The sequence below is a fragment of the Carlito syrichta genome, unplaced genomic scaffold (assembly GCF_000164805.1).
Source record: "Carlito syrichta isolate Samal-C Ts95f unplaced genomic scaffold, Tarsius_syrichta-2.0.1 Scaffold302375, whole genome shotgun sequence".
NCBI classification, from domain to species: Eukaryota; Metazoa; Chordata; class Mammalia; order Primates; family Tarsiidae; genus Carlito; species Carlito syrichta.
The window spans coordinates 232,962-250,299 of record NW_007246471.1 but is presented as its reverse complement, the minus strand read 5'-3'; the positions used below and the strand labels follow the sequence as shown (position 1 = coordinate 250,299).

The 17,338-nt window shown below is 40.6% G+C and overlaps 1 protein-coding gene across 1 annotated transcript in view; it reads right to left on the bottom strand.

Annotated features, from left to right (window-relative positions):
- Window positions 1–4,708, bottom strand: part of CFAP69 (cilia and flagella associated protein 69) — a 47,328-nt gene extending 42,620 nt beyond the window's left edge. The window contains exon 1 of the mRNA XM_008056469.1: window positions 4,610–4,708. Within this exon, the coding sequence (XP_008054660.1) occupies window positions 4,610–4,636 (27 nt within the window). The 5' untranslated portion in view covers window positions 4,637–4,708. The remainder of the gene's footprint in view (window positions 1–4,609) is intronic.
- Window positions 4,709–17,338: the final 12,630 nt, after the last annotated feature.

Genomic DNA, 17,338 nt, shown 5'->3' with positions numbered 1-17,338 from the left:
CAGGAAAAAAAAAAAGATGAGGTTTCTGTCCTCACAGAGGTGGCACTAAGCCGAGGATACAGTATAGATCGTGTATTGGAAAACCTTGAGTATAAGACATAGAAATGGAATGGAGGCATTTTGGGCTGGGCAGAGAGACCTTCGATATTATCTAATTCAGTAGATCTGAGGCAAGTCACTTGAGGGTGCTTAGTTCTCTCCTAACTCCTAAGACTATAGAGATTTTTTTTTTTTTAAGAGATGAGGGTCTCACTGTGTTGCCCATGTTGGCCTCAAACTCCAGGGCTCAAAGTGTCCCTGGTTCCACACTGGGGATTATAACTGAGTACATCTGTGGTAAGGCCCAGCTATGAGTGGTTTCTTTAAAAAGTTCCTCAAATGACTGTGACGGTTTTGGGAACACCCATCAAGTACAGGTTGGTTTTATAGAAAAGGGAACAGACCTAGAGAGGTTAAGTAATTTAGTCAATGTAATTATATTTGATAAGGTATTAGATAAACAATAGAACCTACTGAGGAATTCTGAAAGGAAGAGAGTGGGACTCAGGCGGAAGGAGGAGGATGATTCAGTGGTGTTTAAGGAAAACAGACTGGGGAGAGTGTAAGATATTCCTACAAAGGGCTACGTAGAAGGACGTGACAGTAATCCAGGATCTACTGAGGCACTGTGCTGACAGGAAAGGAGAGCAAGTACTTCTTTTAAGGTCCCATCTGGTGCCAATTGTTTCATCTGACCTGGTGGGGAAGGTTTGAAATTTTGTTGTTGCTGTTGATAGTTTCATGTAGATTCAGATGATTAAACAATCTCCTACTGCTTTCCAGGAATTAATTATTGTGAAACTCTATAGCACTGTTCACACCATCCTGCAGCTATAATGCACTACTAAGCATTGCTACTTAAAGTGGGAAATGGGGTCCTCCAACTACCAGCACAAACATCCCCTGGAAACCTGTCAGATAAGCAGGTCCTGGGTTCTACCCCAGACCTACGAATCAGAATCTGTATTTGAGTGAGATTCTCATGTGCTCTATATACACATTAAAAGTTTGAGAAGCACTGCTTTAAAGGATCCTGGAATTCTTTAGAATAAAGGAATATTAAAATAAATCGAAAATAAGGTGTCACCAGTTAGGGATTTTGTGATTTCACCATATGATGAAGGTGAATTTCACTGCCATTCTCATCACTCTCCAGCGGTGAAGTGTTTTATCTTTAATGTATATTACCCCTTACCTTCCTAAAGAAAGTCAGAGCTACATAAATACTAGGATTAATGCTAGAAAAACAATCTGAGAACTATCTACTTGATTTTCCCTATTAATGCACCTAGTAAAGGTTAAATACCTTGTACAGATAAATATCCAAAGCTATTTCTTCAATTACATAAACTCAGTTTGGCATAACTGAAATGCTTCAAATGGTTTATAATAAAGAAAATGATACAAAACAGATGTCAAAAGCACAGGTAGTAAAAGTGGCATTCCATATTAGGAAATCTAAGCTGCTTCTCAGAAACATCTGTCGAGGGATAAAGACAGCAGACAGAAATTATAGCAAGTTGTATTTCAGAGGGATCTAGTCTTACTTTCACATCCTAGAAACCAATGGAAATGATAAGAATTCCAGAGAATCTCTAGCTATAAGGTTCAAATAATATTTAGGAGCTGCAGCTCCCTGAATAAAGGATGATGATAGTGATAACAACGATACTGATGTTGATAACTGCATATTTTTAATATATACAGCACTGTGTAAATTGCTTATATGTATTATTTCATGTATCCTTTTTTTTTTTTGAGTTGTAGTCTCACTCTGTCACCCAGGCTGCAGTGCAGTGGCATGCTCACAGCCACCCAGCGTCGACCACTGGGCTCCGGCAATCCTTCTGCCTCAGCCTTTCAAGTAGCTGGAACTATAGGCATGCATGCCCAGCTAATTTTTTTTTTATTTATTGTAGAGATGAGGTCTTGCCAAGTTGCCTGGGCTGGTCTCGAACCCACGGGCTCAGGCAATCCACTTGCCTTGGCCTCCCGAAGTGCTGGGATTACAGGCTGAGCCACTGAGCCCTGCTTCATGTATTCTTTACAATGGACCTGGCTACTATTATCTCCATTTGACCAAAAGGTTAAGATACTTGCCTTTGGTCACATAGCTGGTAAGTGATAGAGTTGTCTTAATGAACTGAAGTAGACTTGACACTCCCTTTTAGCCACCAGCATATAGTCTCTGAAGCACAGTCAGAGGAGAAGCATGCAAATGCCGAATGGTTTGAAAGAATTGGAAACATTAAGCATTCCAGAGGTCTAAAAGGTTATCATTTTATCATTCTGGGAACTCTGGACCCCACTCTATGAGTGAAGAAAGTGGATGATTCTCATGGCCTTAGAATCCTCATTTGTAAAAGCAATCACAAACAAGCAAACAAAACCAAAAAGGTTTAGTGATCACTAAGACTTAGCTTAGCTCTAAAAAGTTCCCATACTATTTCATTTCTTTCTGAAGAAACTATTTCCCCAATACTCCAAAAATGTTAATACTCCTTTTTAACAAGGCAAGAACATGAATTAATGCTAATTGGTTAATAACTTTCTGGAAGAGAATCCTAGGCTCTGGAAAGAGGAGTAGTAATAAAAGAAAAAGAGGGTAACCCCTTCGAGGCCCCTCCCACTGTGGGAGCTTTTCTGCTCTCAATAAATCCTGCTTTGAAAAAAAAAAGAAGAGGAAGAAAAGAGAAGGGAGAACACACAGGTATGCTTGTTTTACTTCGTATGTAGTGGACTATTTTGGCAATGGTTTGTTAAAATCATTTCTCCTCAGCCTGTAATCCCAGCACTTTGGAAGGCTGAGGCAAGTGGATTGCCAGGGCCCGCGGGATTGAGACCCACCTGGACAACTTGGCGAGACCTCCTCTCTACAATAAATCAAAAATTAGTCGGGCGTGATAGCACGCGCCTGTAGTTCTGGCTACCTGGAAGGCTGAGGCGGAAGTATCGCCGGAGCTCAGCAGGTCGAGGCTGTGGTGGCCGGGAGAATGCCACTGCACTCCAACTCAAAAAATAATAAAATAAAATAAAATAAAATAATTTCTCCTTTTTTCGTTTTAACCCTTGCTTGCCTGTCTCATGCAACATTGCCATATTTTTCTTACATCCATCAGTTACCAAATTCACCTACTTCTCAGTTTTGTGCGTGGTTGGGTTGATCTTGTAGCCTCGGGAATGGAGAGCTATTGTTTCTCAAAATTCTTCTCCTCCCCTGGATTAGAATATTTCCACAAAACCAAGTAGGTAGATTTCCCTTAACACTTGCTTCTCCTCATGCCAAGTGCTGTTTCTTCGCAGATTACTGTGTAAACGTCTCACCCTCAGAGAACTCAAACCTAATTCCCCCAGTAGACGCGGTCCCTAGTTAACTGGCTGTTCCCAAGGAACCCTCCAAGGTTCCAGGACGAACGCAGGACAAAGCTCCTGACGTAGCCCGAGACTTGTGGAGCCTCAACAGGAATTCCCACGCTGGCCCCACTCCGTTAGTGAGGCGGGGCAGAGTTCCTCCATAGAATTCACGTGTTTTGTTCTTTTTTTTGAGTTGGAATCTCACTCTGGCGCCCAGGCTCAGGTGATTCTTCAGCCTCAGGCTTTCAAGTAGCTCGAACTACAGGCACGCGCTACCAACACCCGGCTAATTTTTTATTTATTGTAGAGATGAGGTCTCGCCAAGTTGCCCAGACTGGTCTCGAACCCGTGGGCTCAGACAATCCTCTCACCTCGGCCTCCCACAGTGCTGGGATTATAGATGTGAGCCACCGTACCCGATCAGAATTCACGTCTTTTGAGACACAACCATGGCTCTCTGAAGGAGCAATGGAGCCCTAATACGAAACACACGACTTGGGGTTTCTAAACACCCTGCCACGAATAAAGATCCAAACAAGGGTCTCAAGTGAAATGTCCCAAGACCAACTTGAAATAATTTTGTATTCTTAACAAAAGCAAACCCCAAACCAAATGCAATACAAGCACAATAAAAACAAATCAATTGTTTTCTCCAACCAAACCTATAACAACGAGTTTCCAATTTCATATTTTTAGAAAGATGCTTAATTTATAATTTTAACAGTATTTCCCACATCTCAGGCTTTAGTAGCAGGCTTTAGTAGCAGCACATTTAAGTATGGTAGAATTTACGCCTGTAACAAGAACAACACTCGATAACCGGGATCTACATATAAAAGCCCAGTACAAAGAAAGTGATCAGGTCACCGAATCGAATTTTCCTAGAAATGGTCCCTTCCCTCCCAGTTCACACTTTTCCAACCGGGCAAAGCACCGCCTTTCTTAAGAGTTTAGCGGAACGCTCCAGGAGGACCATAGGGCACGAGTCCCCTGACAGGCTGGCTGACGACAGTCAGGCCCCCTCGCAGGCGGGGCAGATCTCCAGGGGCTGCGGGGGAGGGGGATCAATTCTGCGTTTGGAGCCTCCGTCCCGCGGGTTTCCCCATCCTCACTCGGGTCCCGGTTTCCACCCTTGCCCGCCCCAGACCAGGTCGCCGCCCCCAGGCCTCATCCCCACCCCTCCCCCACCTCCCAAAGCACTGACACCTGCTCATACCGGCGCCTCCTCGTCGTCCGTCACCATCTCAACCACCGGGATCTGGCGGGGACTCTTAGAATTGCTCGTGCAGCCAGGTTCTTGGGTCTCGGCCTTCGCGGCAGCCTCCCGGAATGGCATGGCTGGAGGCGGTGGGATGGGGAGGTGGGATCCTCCTGTCCTACCGTGTGCCCGCAGCCGCAGAGGCTCCGCCGCGAAGGAGGAAAGGCCGCCTGAGAGCCGCTAAGGGTCGCGAAAGGCTCCGAGGGTCCGGCAGTGCCTGGGTCACCGCGACGCCGTCCGCTCAGCGCCGCTGTCTTCACCTGGGAACCTCGGCGCTCGCCAGCCAGTTGTGAACACAAGCCCGTGCGTTGCTAGGGGGCGGGGCCGAAGCCAGGGGCGGGGGCGGGGGCGGAGCCGGGGTTCTTACGGAAAGCCGGAGAGCCAAACTACCCGAAAGCCGAATCTTTACCTCCGCTCTCTAATTAACAGGGTTTGCCGGCGTGTCAGGAGGCGGAAGACCACAATAAACGGCTGGGAGGAGTACCTCAGGCGCTGCGTGTGTTTCAGTCTCAGTATCCTTGCTTAAAACTGGCGTGGGTGGGTGGAGGGTTGGGAGGTGTGTAGGATGCCTTAGGGGTAATGTGATGGACAGATGGTGTGGAAAAGCGCAGCTCACTTCGCCCCGGGGAAATAAAGTCTCACCTAAATCCCCCCGCTTTCATTTCTTCTGTACTATAGTGGCCCAACCGGATCATTAAACAAACAAACAAGGCATTGCCACAGTGTTAAAAGGGTTTGCCACAGTGTTAAAAGGGTTTGGAGTCAAATTATTGACTCTAGAGCATGTTAACCCCTGAAAGTCCCCCTCTTCCCGTCTGTAAAATAGGAATGTTGGGCAGGGTGCAGTGGCTCACGCCTGTCATCCCAGCACTTTGGGAGGCCGAGGTGAGAGGAGAGGTTTGCTTGAGCTCAGTAGTTTGACACCAGGCTGGGCAATATAGTGAGACCTCTTCTGTGCACAAAATTAAAAAAGTAGCCAGGAGTGGTGGCACGGACCTGTAGTCCTGGGTGCTTGGGAGGCTGAGGGTGGGAGGATCACCTGAGTTCAAGAGGTTGAGGCTACAATGAGCTGTTACGTTGCCACTGCACTAGGCGACAAAATGAGACCCAAACTAAAAAAAAAAAAAATCGAACAAGCATTTTTATATCTTCTGTAGAATTTATGGATTTCAAATGACACATAAACTCAATGAAAGCAATTGTCACCTCATTTCTCAGGGCTTCTCTCCTCATTTGTACAATGAGCAGGTTGATCAGTGATTTCTAATGTTCCTTTTACCTCAAAACTGAATACCATTTCTGACCTTAAAATAGAAGTCTCGGTTGTCGCGGAGAAACACTAGATTAGGACTGGCAGCCCTTAATGTAAATCATTGCCAAAGAGAAGAAGTTTCATTTTTTATTTGTGAGTCGGGACTCACACTATCCCCTAGGCTGGTTGCAGTACCACAGTCGTGGCTTACTGTAGCCTCGACCTCCTCGGCTCAGGAGATCGTTGGTCCTCAGCCTCCCATGTAGCCGAGACTACAGGCAGGTACCACCACTTTGAATTTTTTGTAGAGATGAGGTCTTCCTGTGATGCCCAGACTAGTCTCAAACTCCTGGACTCAAGCAATCCTCCCACCTTGGCATTCCAGAGTGCTGGGATTACAGGTGTGAGACACCACACCCGGCAGAGACAAAGTTTCTTTGAGAGAGTACCGAATACTTCCAGTTCCCATTTCCACACTTATAGTCATTCTTCCACTTTCTTTGTCCTTCATCCTCTGAAACTGCTGAGATCACCAGCACTTGTGGTCAAAGTCTGTGAACACTTTTCTGCTCTTCTCTTGCTGTGTTTGTCTGCAGTATTTTACACTGTTGACCATTCTCCCCTTCTTGAAACTTCCTTGACTCGGCTTCCACATTCTTAGTTTTCTTTTGTCTTCACAGCTACTCATAGGTATCTTTAGAGTCACCCTAAAGGCTGGTTCAGTAGGTCTAATGTTGCCATCACCTAGAGAGAGTGCAAAGGATATGTTGTGTTTTATTCACCCTCCCCACTGGACCTAACTGAAGGCATTTTCCTGATTAAGGAACAATGGGGTATTTATTTTATTTTAAACAACTGTGTACAGAACTATATATTTCATTCTATCTTATATGCAGAGCTCCAGTTTCTAATGCTTAATTAGCATAAATTCCCTAAATTCTCCCTAACACTTAAAAAGCCCAGATTTTTCCTCCTCAGTGAAATTCTTCATGACCTAGCTAATTTTTTTCTGTAGTGGAGTCTCACTCTGTTGTCCAGGCTGAAGTGCAGTGGTACACTCATGGCCACCCAGCGTCGACCTGCTGCGCTCTCGTGATCCTTCTACCTCAGCCTTCCAAGTAGCCGAAACTACGGGCACGTGCTACCACACCCGGCTAATTTTTTTATTTATCATAGGGACAGGGTCTCACCAAGTTGTCTGGGTTGGTCTTGAACCTGCGGGCTCAGGCAATCTACTCACGTCGGCCTCCCAAAGTGCTGGATTGCTATGATGCCCAGTCTAGTCTCAAACTCCTGGACTCAAGCAATCCTCCCTGTAGGCTGAGCTACCGAGCCGGGCCGCTAATTTTTTTTAAAGTTTTGATGGTGTGTTCTATTCACCATGGTAAGAAGGATGAGGACAGAAGTCCTCAAACTTCCGGTCAGCTATATTGAGGTGATTACTTGTAGTTTTCCAAAGATACCAAGCTTTCTCCTGCATTAGCTTTGCATTATATTGTGCATGTCACTGTCTTCAGATGACTAACCTGTGTCCTTGCTTCTTTACCTTGCCAAATTCCTAAGGAGCCTGGAGAGACAGGTTTTTAATTAACTATTTAATGTGATTTACTTTCCAACCTGGCTCTGGCATAACATCAAGTAACAGAGGAAGAAGGAAAATCAAAGTATTTTATGACCCTGTAAAGTGATCTTTTGGGAACTCCTAGCTCCTTTTAAGACACCTGCTCTCTCTGAAGACTGCCATCACCCATAAAGCCTCATCTACATATTAAGAAACTCAACTCCCTTATTGTTCCTCAAACTGCCCATTTTCTTGACTTCTTTCAAAATTCCTTAGATAACTCTAGCGGTCAGTCAGAAATTCTTTGAATCCACTTATAGCCTGTGTCCTCCACCCCTGAAAATGTCCCACATTCCTAGACAGAACCAGTGTAAATTTCATATGTATTGATTTATAGTTCCTTGTACCTTCTGTCCTCCTAAATTGTATGAGGGGGACCCCCCAAAATGGAATCTATCTATAAAAATTTGTGTATTCTTTCATGTTTAATCTTCAGTCACCTTCAAAGTACTCTCTGTTTGATGTGATGCACCTATCAAATGCTTTTTCCACTCTCAATAGTTTTTGAACTCATCAGCTTTGATGTCTTTTAGTACTTCTGCTGTTTTTTGTTTCACCACTTCCATACTGACAAAACATTTCCCTTTGAGGACTTTTTTCATCCAGAAAAACAAAAAAAGTCACTTGGGGTAAGATTGGTGATTAGTATACATACCAAAATGTGAGAAGCACTGCTCTAGTGTGTATGTTTTTGTTACTATTGTTTTGGAGCAGTTTTAACAATCTCCATGAAATTTGCTTTCATTAATTATTCCATTTGTGCATTTTCCACGTCCTTTGTTCCCTTACTGATAATATTGGGCTTATTTATTATTATTCTTGGTAACTGCACCCATGCTTAAGCTTTATAAAAGCTTTAACTGTTTAAATTAAGTATGTGGATTTAGGTTTAATCATGATAAATTCTTCTGTTATGACACCAAAACACAGAAGGATGAAAGGGTGAAATGATTACAAATTGCATGGGGATCATGCTGTTTGTGGTCAAAAACTGCTGAACACTCAGGGCAATGTGAACAGGTGCACTCATAAATCACCCATCATAAAATGGGCAAGTGCGTTAAAAAACTCTCCAAAAAAATTTCACTGAAGCCAAAGGTAGCCTCTCATAACAATGGTAGCTAGTACACTGATGCTGATCAGTTCCTAGAATACTTACCTAGCGGGGGAAGTCTGTACTTCAAGGGACCCACTCTCCAAAAGATAATTCCCATTTTAGGGGGATTACCCCCTTGTATATAAGCAAGCTACAATTCAACCTCAGTGGGCACACATTCTCAGGACCTCCTGGGACCAGATCATTCACATTTGACTAGGTCTAGGTCATTCACATTTGACTTACATGAATAGACCATCTTAAAATATTTTACAGAGTTTGGCATCTTTCATCAGCACTGTGAAACTCAGCTCACATGACCTTTTCTAGGAAAGCCCCTTTACATCCTCTACGACCATTCTGTTTTTGTACTAACCACATATTTAATGGTGTTTACTGGTTCAGCAACACAACTCCTTCTATTATACTGAGATTATTGAAAGCAAGTAGAGTCATTTAGATATGCACCCCAAATCCTCAGCATACTACCTAGAGCAGTTTTTCAAAACTTAGCATGTATCAGCATCATTTGGAGATCTAGTTAAAACAGACTCTTGAGTTCCATCTCCAGAGTGTCTGCTTCAGTAAGTCTGGGATAAGGCCCCAAAATTTGCATTTTTAACCAGTTCTCAAGTGATGTTGATGCTGTTGGTCTGGATGATGCTGGGTGGCATGTGGTATAGTTACCCCACGGGTTCTTTCACTTTGCCACAGAAAAAATTTTAGAGCAAGTCCAAAGCATAGTTTAAGGCAGAATTTATCAGAAAGAAAAAGATGCATTCAAGAAAGCATCATGGATGCCTAAGAGAAAGGGCACCCCAACCTGCTGTTAATTGAGTGCTTATGTATATTTTTTTAGTGATAATTAAGCAAACTGTTTCTTTTTTTTTTTTTTTTTTTTTTTAGTTGGAGTCTCACTCTGTTGCCCAGAGTGGAGTACAGTGGCACGCTCCCAGCCACCACAGCCTCCACTAGCTTGGCTTCAGCGATCCTTCCGCCTCAGCCTTCCAAGTAGCTGGAACTTTAGGCACGCGCTACCACGCCCGGCTAGTTTTTTATTTATTGCAGAGACAAGATCTTGCCAAATTGCCTGGGTAGGTCTCGAACCTGCCAGCCCAGGCAATCCACTTGCCTCGGCCTCCCAAAGTGCTGGGATTATAGGCTGAGCCACCGAGCCCAGCGGCGAACTGTCTCTTAAACTAAGATTTATGTACTACGTGGTGGGTTATAATCTAATGATCACAAATTCCTATTCTTATTATCTACTTCTGAGCTTACTTGCATCCTGTGAAAATCTCAATAGTAAAAAAGTACTGTTTTACTGATTAAGTTTCTTCCTGAGAACACCATTCCCCAGTGCTTCTGGTGCCTAGTCAGCACAGGTATTATTCTAGAGAGTTATGTCCTAGCTGGATGCCTGACCATCTGGTTTAATTATTTAAGTTATGCCTGCCTGCAAAAAACTCATCTGTCTCTGAGCTATGCCCACTCTGCCTCATGGAGATCATACTTTGGGACCTCCTAGTCCAGAGTACAAGGTACTCAATAAATGTTAATTAAAAGATTTTTTGGTTTTTGAGTTGGAATCTCATTCTGTTTCCCAGACTGGAGTGCAGTGGCACGCTCCTGGCGATCCTCCGCCTCGACCTTCCAAGTAGCTGGAACTACAGGCGCGTGCTATAGTGCCCAGCTAGTTTTTGATTTATTGTAGAAACGAGGTCTCTCCAAGTTGCCCAGGCTGGTCTCAAACCCGCAGGCTCAGACAATCCACTTGCCTTGGCTTCCCAAAGTGCTGGGATTACAGGATGAGCCACCGAGCCTGGCCTAATTAAAAGATTTAAAGAATTATAAATTACTTTTTAATTTGATCTGAAGCCAAGTTAAAATATTTCATAAGTTTCCAGACTAAGGTAAATAAATACTCTAGGTCCTTGCTACTCAAAATGGGGACCTTGGACTACTTCCACAGATATTACTTAGGAACTTGTTAGGAATGCAGTATCTCTTGCCCCACAGCGGGCCTACTGAATCAGAATTTCCATTTTAACAAGATCACCACTATGCCTGGCTAATTTTTTTTTAATTTTTGTAGAGATGAGGTCTCACTGTGTTGCCCAGGCTGGTCTCGAACTCCTGGGCTCAAGCAATCCTCCCGCCTCAGCCTCCCAAAGTGTTGGGATTACAGGTGTGAGTGTGTGCACCTGGCTGTAAATAGAGAATCTGTATAGCACATATGAAATCTAATTAAAGGATAGTTTTAGTAGGTTAGCTTTAGGGGAATTTTGTAACAGAATAAATACATATAAAACTGGAATTTAACATATTTCAATGTTTTAAAAGTTACTTCAGGTCGACGGTGCAGAAACAAAGCCTAAAAACAAAACAAAAATAATTATCTCTTTCCAACAGAATCATTAATGCGTATTTGGAAATATAGGTGCGTGAAACAGAAAACAAAAGTAAAAGAACAGCTACCCCTGAAGTCAACCATTCTAATGAAAAGTGTGCTAACAGTAATCGAAATCACAAACTGATTTTTAAATAGAAGCTGTAGGAGCTATTTGTGCTTAGTGGAAAACTAAATACATGGTTGATGAAATGAAATAAAGAATTTAAACAGAGCTACTTTTACTGATCAAAACTTCAGTTCCATGACATAGGAATATTTTCATTAATTTAAAATGTCACTGAGCCTTCAGAACAAACAACTGCTTATTGTGTTTACATGGTGGGAGATTGTAGTGAAGTAACCCCAGGATAGAATTGTCTTTATTGTAGAGCAGCATTAATTAATCAGAGATGTTTATACCAATGACATTAATTGTTCAAATTCTATAACTAAACTAGACTTGTTCTAATTCCATGGAAACTATGTTAGTTTTTGAGGACTGCTGTAGTTAATACCACAGACTAGGAACTTAAACAACAGACATTTATTTCCTTAGAGTTCTGGAGGCAAGGAGTCCAAGATCAAGGTGTTGGCAGGATTGGTTTCATTTTAAGGCCTCTCTTCTTAGCTTGTCATCTCCCTTTTTCTTCACATGGTCATCCCTTTGTGCATGTCTGTATTCTAATCTCCTCCTCATATAAGGACACCAATCATATTGGATTAGGGCCCAACCACAAGACCTCACTTTACCTTAATCACCTCTTTAAAGATCTTTTCTGCAAATTCAGTCACATTCTGAGGAATGGAGTTAGGATGTTGATGTAAGAATTTGGAGGCCGGGCCCAATGGCTCATTTCTATAATCCTAGCTCTTTGGGAGGCCAAGGTGAGCGAATTGCCAGAGTTCACGGGTTTGAGATCAACCTGGTCAATTTGGCAAGACCTCATCTCTACCATAAATCAAGAAAAATTAGTCAGGTATGGTGGCACGCATCTGTGGTTCCAGCTACTTGAAAGGCTGAGGCAGAAGGATTGCCTGAGCCCAGCAGGTCAAGGCTATGGTGGCCATGAATGTGTTACTGCACTCCAGCCTGGGCAACAGATTGAGACTCCGACTCAAAAAATAAATAAATAAATAAAATAAATGAAACAAATAAAAAATTTTAAAAACTTAAAAAAGAAAAGAATTTGGGAGGGGGTACACAATTCAGCCTATAACAGATCCCAATATCTTTTGGATTATAATTTTTACACATAACAGATTCAAGAATAGAATGTTATTTAAGGTAATAATGATACTCTTATCTACAAGACATTGAAATTTCCCACAGTAGTGATGAATTACTATTCTGATTTAACAGTCTATCACTGTACATTTGATTGATGTGAGTCTGACCCTGAGGAATGTGCCTACTCTCAGGGTCTCAACAAATCTGGATTTTGAGCCTTCAGTGTCCTGTGCCTGTCAAAATCATTGTTTATTTCATATTTCACTTTCTTTTTTCTTTATCACTAGCAAAATTACTGTGCTAGCCTAGTTCTCTGAATCTGCCATACACAGACAACCACCAACACTCATCTGCTGCCTCTTTATTGGGGAGCGCTATTGGGGAAACAAGTGAGGAAAAAATGGAAGTGAGGCAGTGAAGACAGCACAAATATAGATGTTACTGAGCTTGTCATAGCTCTGAAACAAGTGTAGTAAATTGCTTGGTCTTTTAGGAGACTCTCATGGTGATCTTATCAATTATTGCCCTTTGGGATACCCCATCTAGGGGAAAGGAAGGGAGAATGTATCTACTAGCTTCATCTTATGATCCATCTCCTTGGTCAAAGTTCACTCTTTAGGTAGGGCTGCCAGATTTAACCAAAAAAAAAAGTTCCCATACTTATGATAAGAAGTTATTTGTTATTTGTATACAATTCATATTTAACTGAGAGTGTTGTATTTTACCTGGCATTCCTACTCTCAGGATGTTAACACCCATGCATTCCCTGCAGCAGCTGGGGAGGCCAGAACCTCCACAGATTCAATGCACAGGCACAGAGGCCGGTCTCTCCTGGTCAGGGGCACAGCACAGGAACTGCTCCACATATAGCAATGTGGCACAGTGGCAGTGGCAGCAGCAGACACAGCAATGACTCTTCTCTAGGATAACAGGGCAGCTCTGGGCCACTGGCCGTGATGGGTAGGGGTGAGATAAGGAGGCAGGAGGAAATAGGCATGGCTGCATGGATGTAGGGTGATAAAAGACATAATTTTCTGTAAAAATGAATCATGACTCATAATAATATTTTTAGTATCTACCATAGACCATACTGTACTAGACACTTGGGATTTAGTAGTGAATAAGACAAAAGTCCTGCTATCAGGGAGCTTACAGAATACTTCAATATTGTGTCTCCTGATTTAAAGATGCATAATGAATGCTAGTGAAATGAAATAAATTTAAGAATACCACCTCACCAGGCGCAGTGGCTCAAGCCTGTAATCTCAGCACTTTGGGAGGCCAAGGCAAAAAGATTGAGCTGAGGAGTTCGAGACCAACCTAGACAACTTGGTGAGACCTCATCTCTACAATAAATCAAAAAATAAGGTGGGTGTGGTAGCATACGCTTGTAGTTCCAGCTACTTGGAAGGCTGGGGAGGAAGAATTGCCTGAGCCCAGCAGGTCGAGGCTCCAGTGGTCTTGAGTGTGCCACTGCACTCCAGCCTGGGCAACAGAGTGAGATTCCAACTCAAAAAAAAAAAAAATTACCACCTCATTAAATGGAGATTTTTCTAAGTGATTACTTTGGTAAAAACAAATGAAACCCCTCCAAAACAAAACTATCACATGTATTGCTTTCTGGATGCTTCTAAAAAGGAACACTGGAAAAGTGTTCGAAGGCCCCCATCAAATATTGGAATGATTATTTAGTAAGAAAAAAATTAATTTATATACAACATTTCAAAAAGAAGTTAAAACATTAAATAGAACTTTTATTTAAATGTTTATAAGGCAGATCTATGAGAATTATAGAAAACATCATATGCAATTTAATTGCGATATTTTGGTGATTACAGAGTTTTTGATAAATATCAATTATACAGTTATAAATAAAGACAAAATATTCCAAACAGTTACAAAATATCAAATGAAGATCAAGACGAGAAAATGAGTAAATTAATTAACAATGGAAAATCAATTTTAATGTGAACTGCATATTATCTAAAAGCTTTTAAAGATTAAGAAAAGCATTAAAAGCTTTTAAAGATAAGAATTATTGCAATCTGTTTTATCCAAACAGTGTTAAACGGTATCAAGACAAAGAACTAAAGATCAGAAAGAATTAGTTTTGCCTTCATGAACAAAGGAATCCACATTTACAGTGGCTTAAATGCAGGAAAAAATCGTGGAAGAAGTGAAGTAGTCAAGGTCTTTCTAGTCTCTACTCTGCTTTCCTTGGGATGTGGCCATGGTACTCTGTGGACAGCTGCAGGGCTCCAATGATAGCCACAATCCAAGCAGCAAGAGGAAGGGATGATCAAGAACACAGCTGTTCTCCTCTGAGGAGACTTCCCATCATTGGCCAGCACTTGTCATAGGAATACCTAATTGCTCAGGCCGCTGAGGAGTGTGATGGGCAGCAGCTTTTAAAGAAGTTGGGTAAACAGATACTGAAAGGCAACTTCCAGTCCCTGTTCAGGCTGGCTATCTATAAAGCTACAAAAGACCTTTAGAGAAACTCTCAAGAGAACACTTCCTTAAAGGAGACAATTTGGAGATCATTTAAAAGCATCTGCTTTTGCGATTTAATTTAGCTCATCAAGCCACTGGGAGAATCCATACAGTATGTCTTTTGGATGGAATGCACAGTGAAAATTCAATAATTTTGAAAGTTAAAAAAAAAAATCTCAGTATGTTAGGTTGAACAAAACATTTTTTAGTACATATAGACGGAATCCTGAAATCTAAGCACTTTATAATTTTCTCACACTAAAAATAACTGAAAAACCTATTCATTCCTGTAAAATTCACTATTTCAAGGTAGAAGAGATTGTGTATCCACTAAATTGTTAAAGTTTCATTTAGAGCTAATTACATATACTGAATGTATGCTAGAATTTGTTTTACTGAATGATGAACAATTGAGGTTGGAGCATCTTGTTTTCATAATGACACATCACAAATATAAATTTTAACACTGGACTTAGATGGGTTATACTATGTGCAGCACTGCTTTAAGTCATAAATTTAGAAAATAATTTCAACAAAACAGTTTCAGCTGTTTCCTTATTTCCAAACTGGGCTTTTATAGACTGATGCAGGTATAATTAGTTTAGTGTTTACAATATTCCTAAAGAAATACTTATGACTTATTTTTATGATAATTTATTTAAAATATCACATAAGAAACTTTAGATTTCATATATAAGTCTCTTTTTAGGGGGAAATTCTCTCCACAGGATTTATTATGAAATAGCTTAATGGCAAATGTCAATTAAAAAAGAATTAAAGTGTTATATTATATAAGAATAAATAATACAAAATTGATATATTCTTGAAGCCCTTTTACACAAATAATTTCCATAATTTGACTGTAATGAAATATAAATATACATTAAATTGATATTAGCAAATTAATTTTGAAAGTAAAATTTCTTAATCAAGCCAAGATTACACTGACTTATAAGAAATTAATCAGGTAGTTTAACACTAGAGCTCATTAGCCAACCTGTATGTAGCACAAAATAATTATCTCCAATAAATACTTATAAATATAATTTATTCACACTTTAAATATTTTAAAATTTAAATAAAAATTTCAAATGTAGACAATCTGGGCTAACTGTTTTGAAAAATAATGTTAGCATGTATATATTCATATTTAAATGTGATTTTAAATATTCATAATAGAGGAGACATATGAAATTTGTACACAAAACCTTAGTAGCATGATACAGCTCATGGTTATTTTCCTCACAGGAAAAAAATTACTTGATTTTTTTCTTTTTTTTGCATAGGATTAAGACTGGGTATCTTTCCTACATTCTTATAATTTTCTAAGGGTCACTTCTCAAAACAACAGATCAGGCAACAAATCTTGGTTCACTGTTCTAAAGTTCCCACCACCACTTTCTCACATCCAACAGTGGCAGAATTCAGAATTCTGAAGCCAGAAGACTCATTCAGAAAAATCATGATTTTGAAAAATAACAACTAAGAAAAATAATCACATAAGAAGTAAAATAAAGCAACTAGAAGTCAATCAATAGTTTTGCATTTTTAGAAAGGCTTTTAAACATTTAGAATTATAATGAATATATTATGTTTATTCTAAAACTTCAAAATTACTCAATTTTTGTAGGACTTTTTAAGCAAGAGATGCATCTTTTATACATTTTCATAAATGTTTGCTCATATTTTCAAATGTTTGCTCATATTTTCATATTTGCTCATATTCCATTTATCTGTAATAGTGATAATTTTATTTATATTATTGGCTACTTATTATATATGTGCAACAATATATACTTCAATAGTCATCTAACTTTTGGAAGTATTTTACTGTATTTTTACAGTAAATGGTTAAAGGGAGTGAAATTTAAGGAATAAGAAAATACTGAAAATATGCTATTAGCTGGGCTCGGTGGCTCAACCTGTAATCCTAGCACTTTGGGAGGCTGAGGTGAGTGGATTGCCTGAGCCCGTGGGTTCGAGACCCACCTGGGCAACTTGGCGAGACCTCATCTCTACAATAAATTAAAAAATTAGCCAGGCATGGTAGCGCGCGCCTGTAGTTCCAGCTACTTGGAAGGATGAGGTGGAAGGATCGCCGGAGCCCAGCAGGTCGAGGCTGCGGTGGCCGGGAGCAACCACTGCACTCCAGTCTGGGTGACAGAGTGAGACTCCAACTCAAAAAAAAAAAATGCTGTTATTTTCACTAATAAATTATAATAGTATGTTTAGGTATTAGGATAACCTTTGAAAGTTATCACTCAACTGAATTCCTACTAAGAACTAAAAGTGGTTATCAAGAGGGAAGAAACAAAATTAAAGAATATGGAGAGCTCAATTAGAAAGTACAAGATATTAAAATGGATCAAAAAGAGAACATCAGAGAATCATGAATAATTTACCAAACTGACAATGCGGTAGTAGGAAAAAAGCCATTGGTGGGAAAGGTAGCCTCCACTAAAGTCCTTTTATTTTTGGCAGCTGTAGTTAATAGTACCTCTGTGAACAGGCTTAGAAATGTTATAATTTCAGGAAAAGGAATGCATGTAATCATATCTTGTCTGCAACTTTCTATTTAAGAGTAAGTGGGGGGAAAATGTAGAGCATT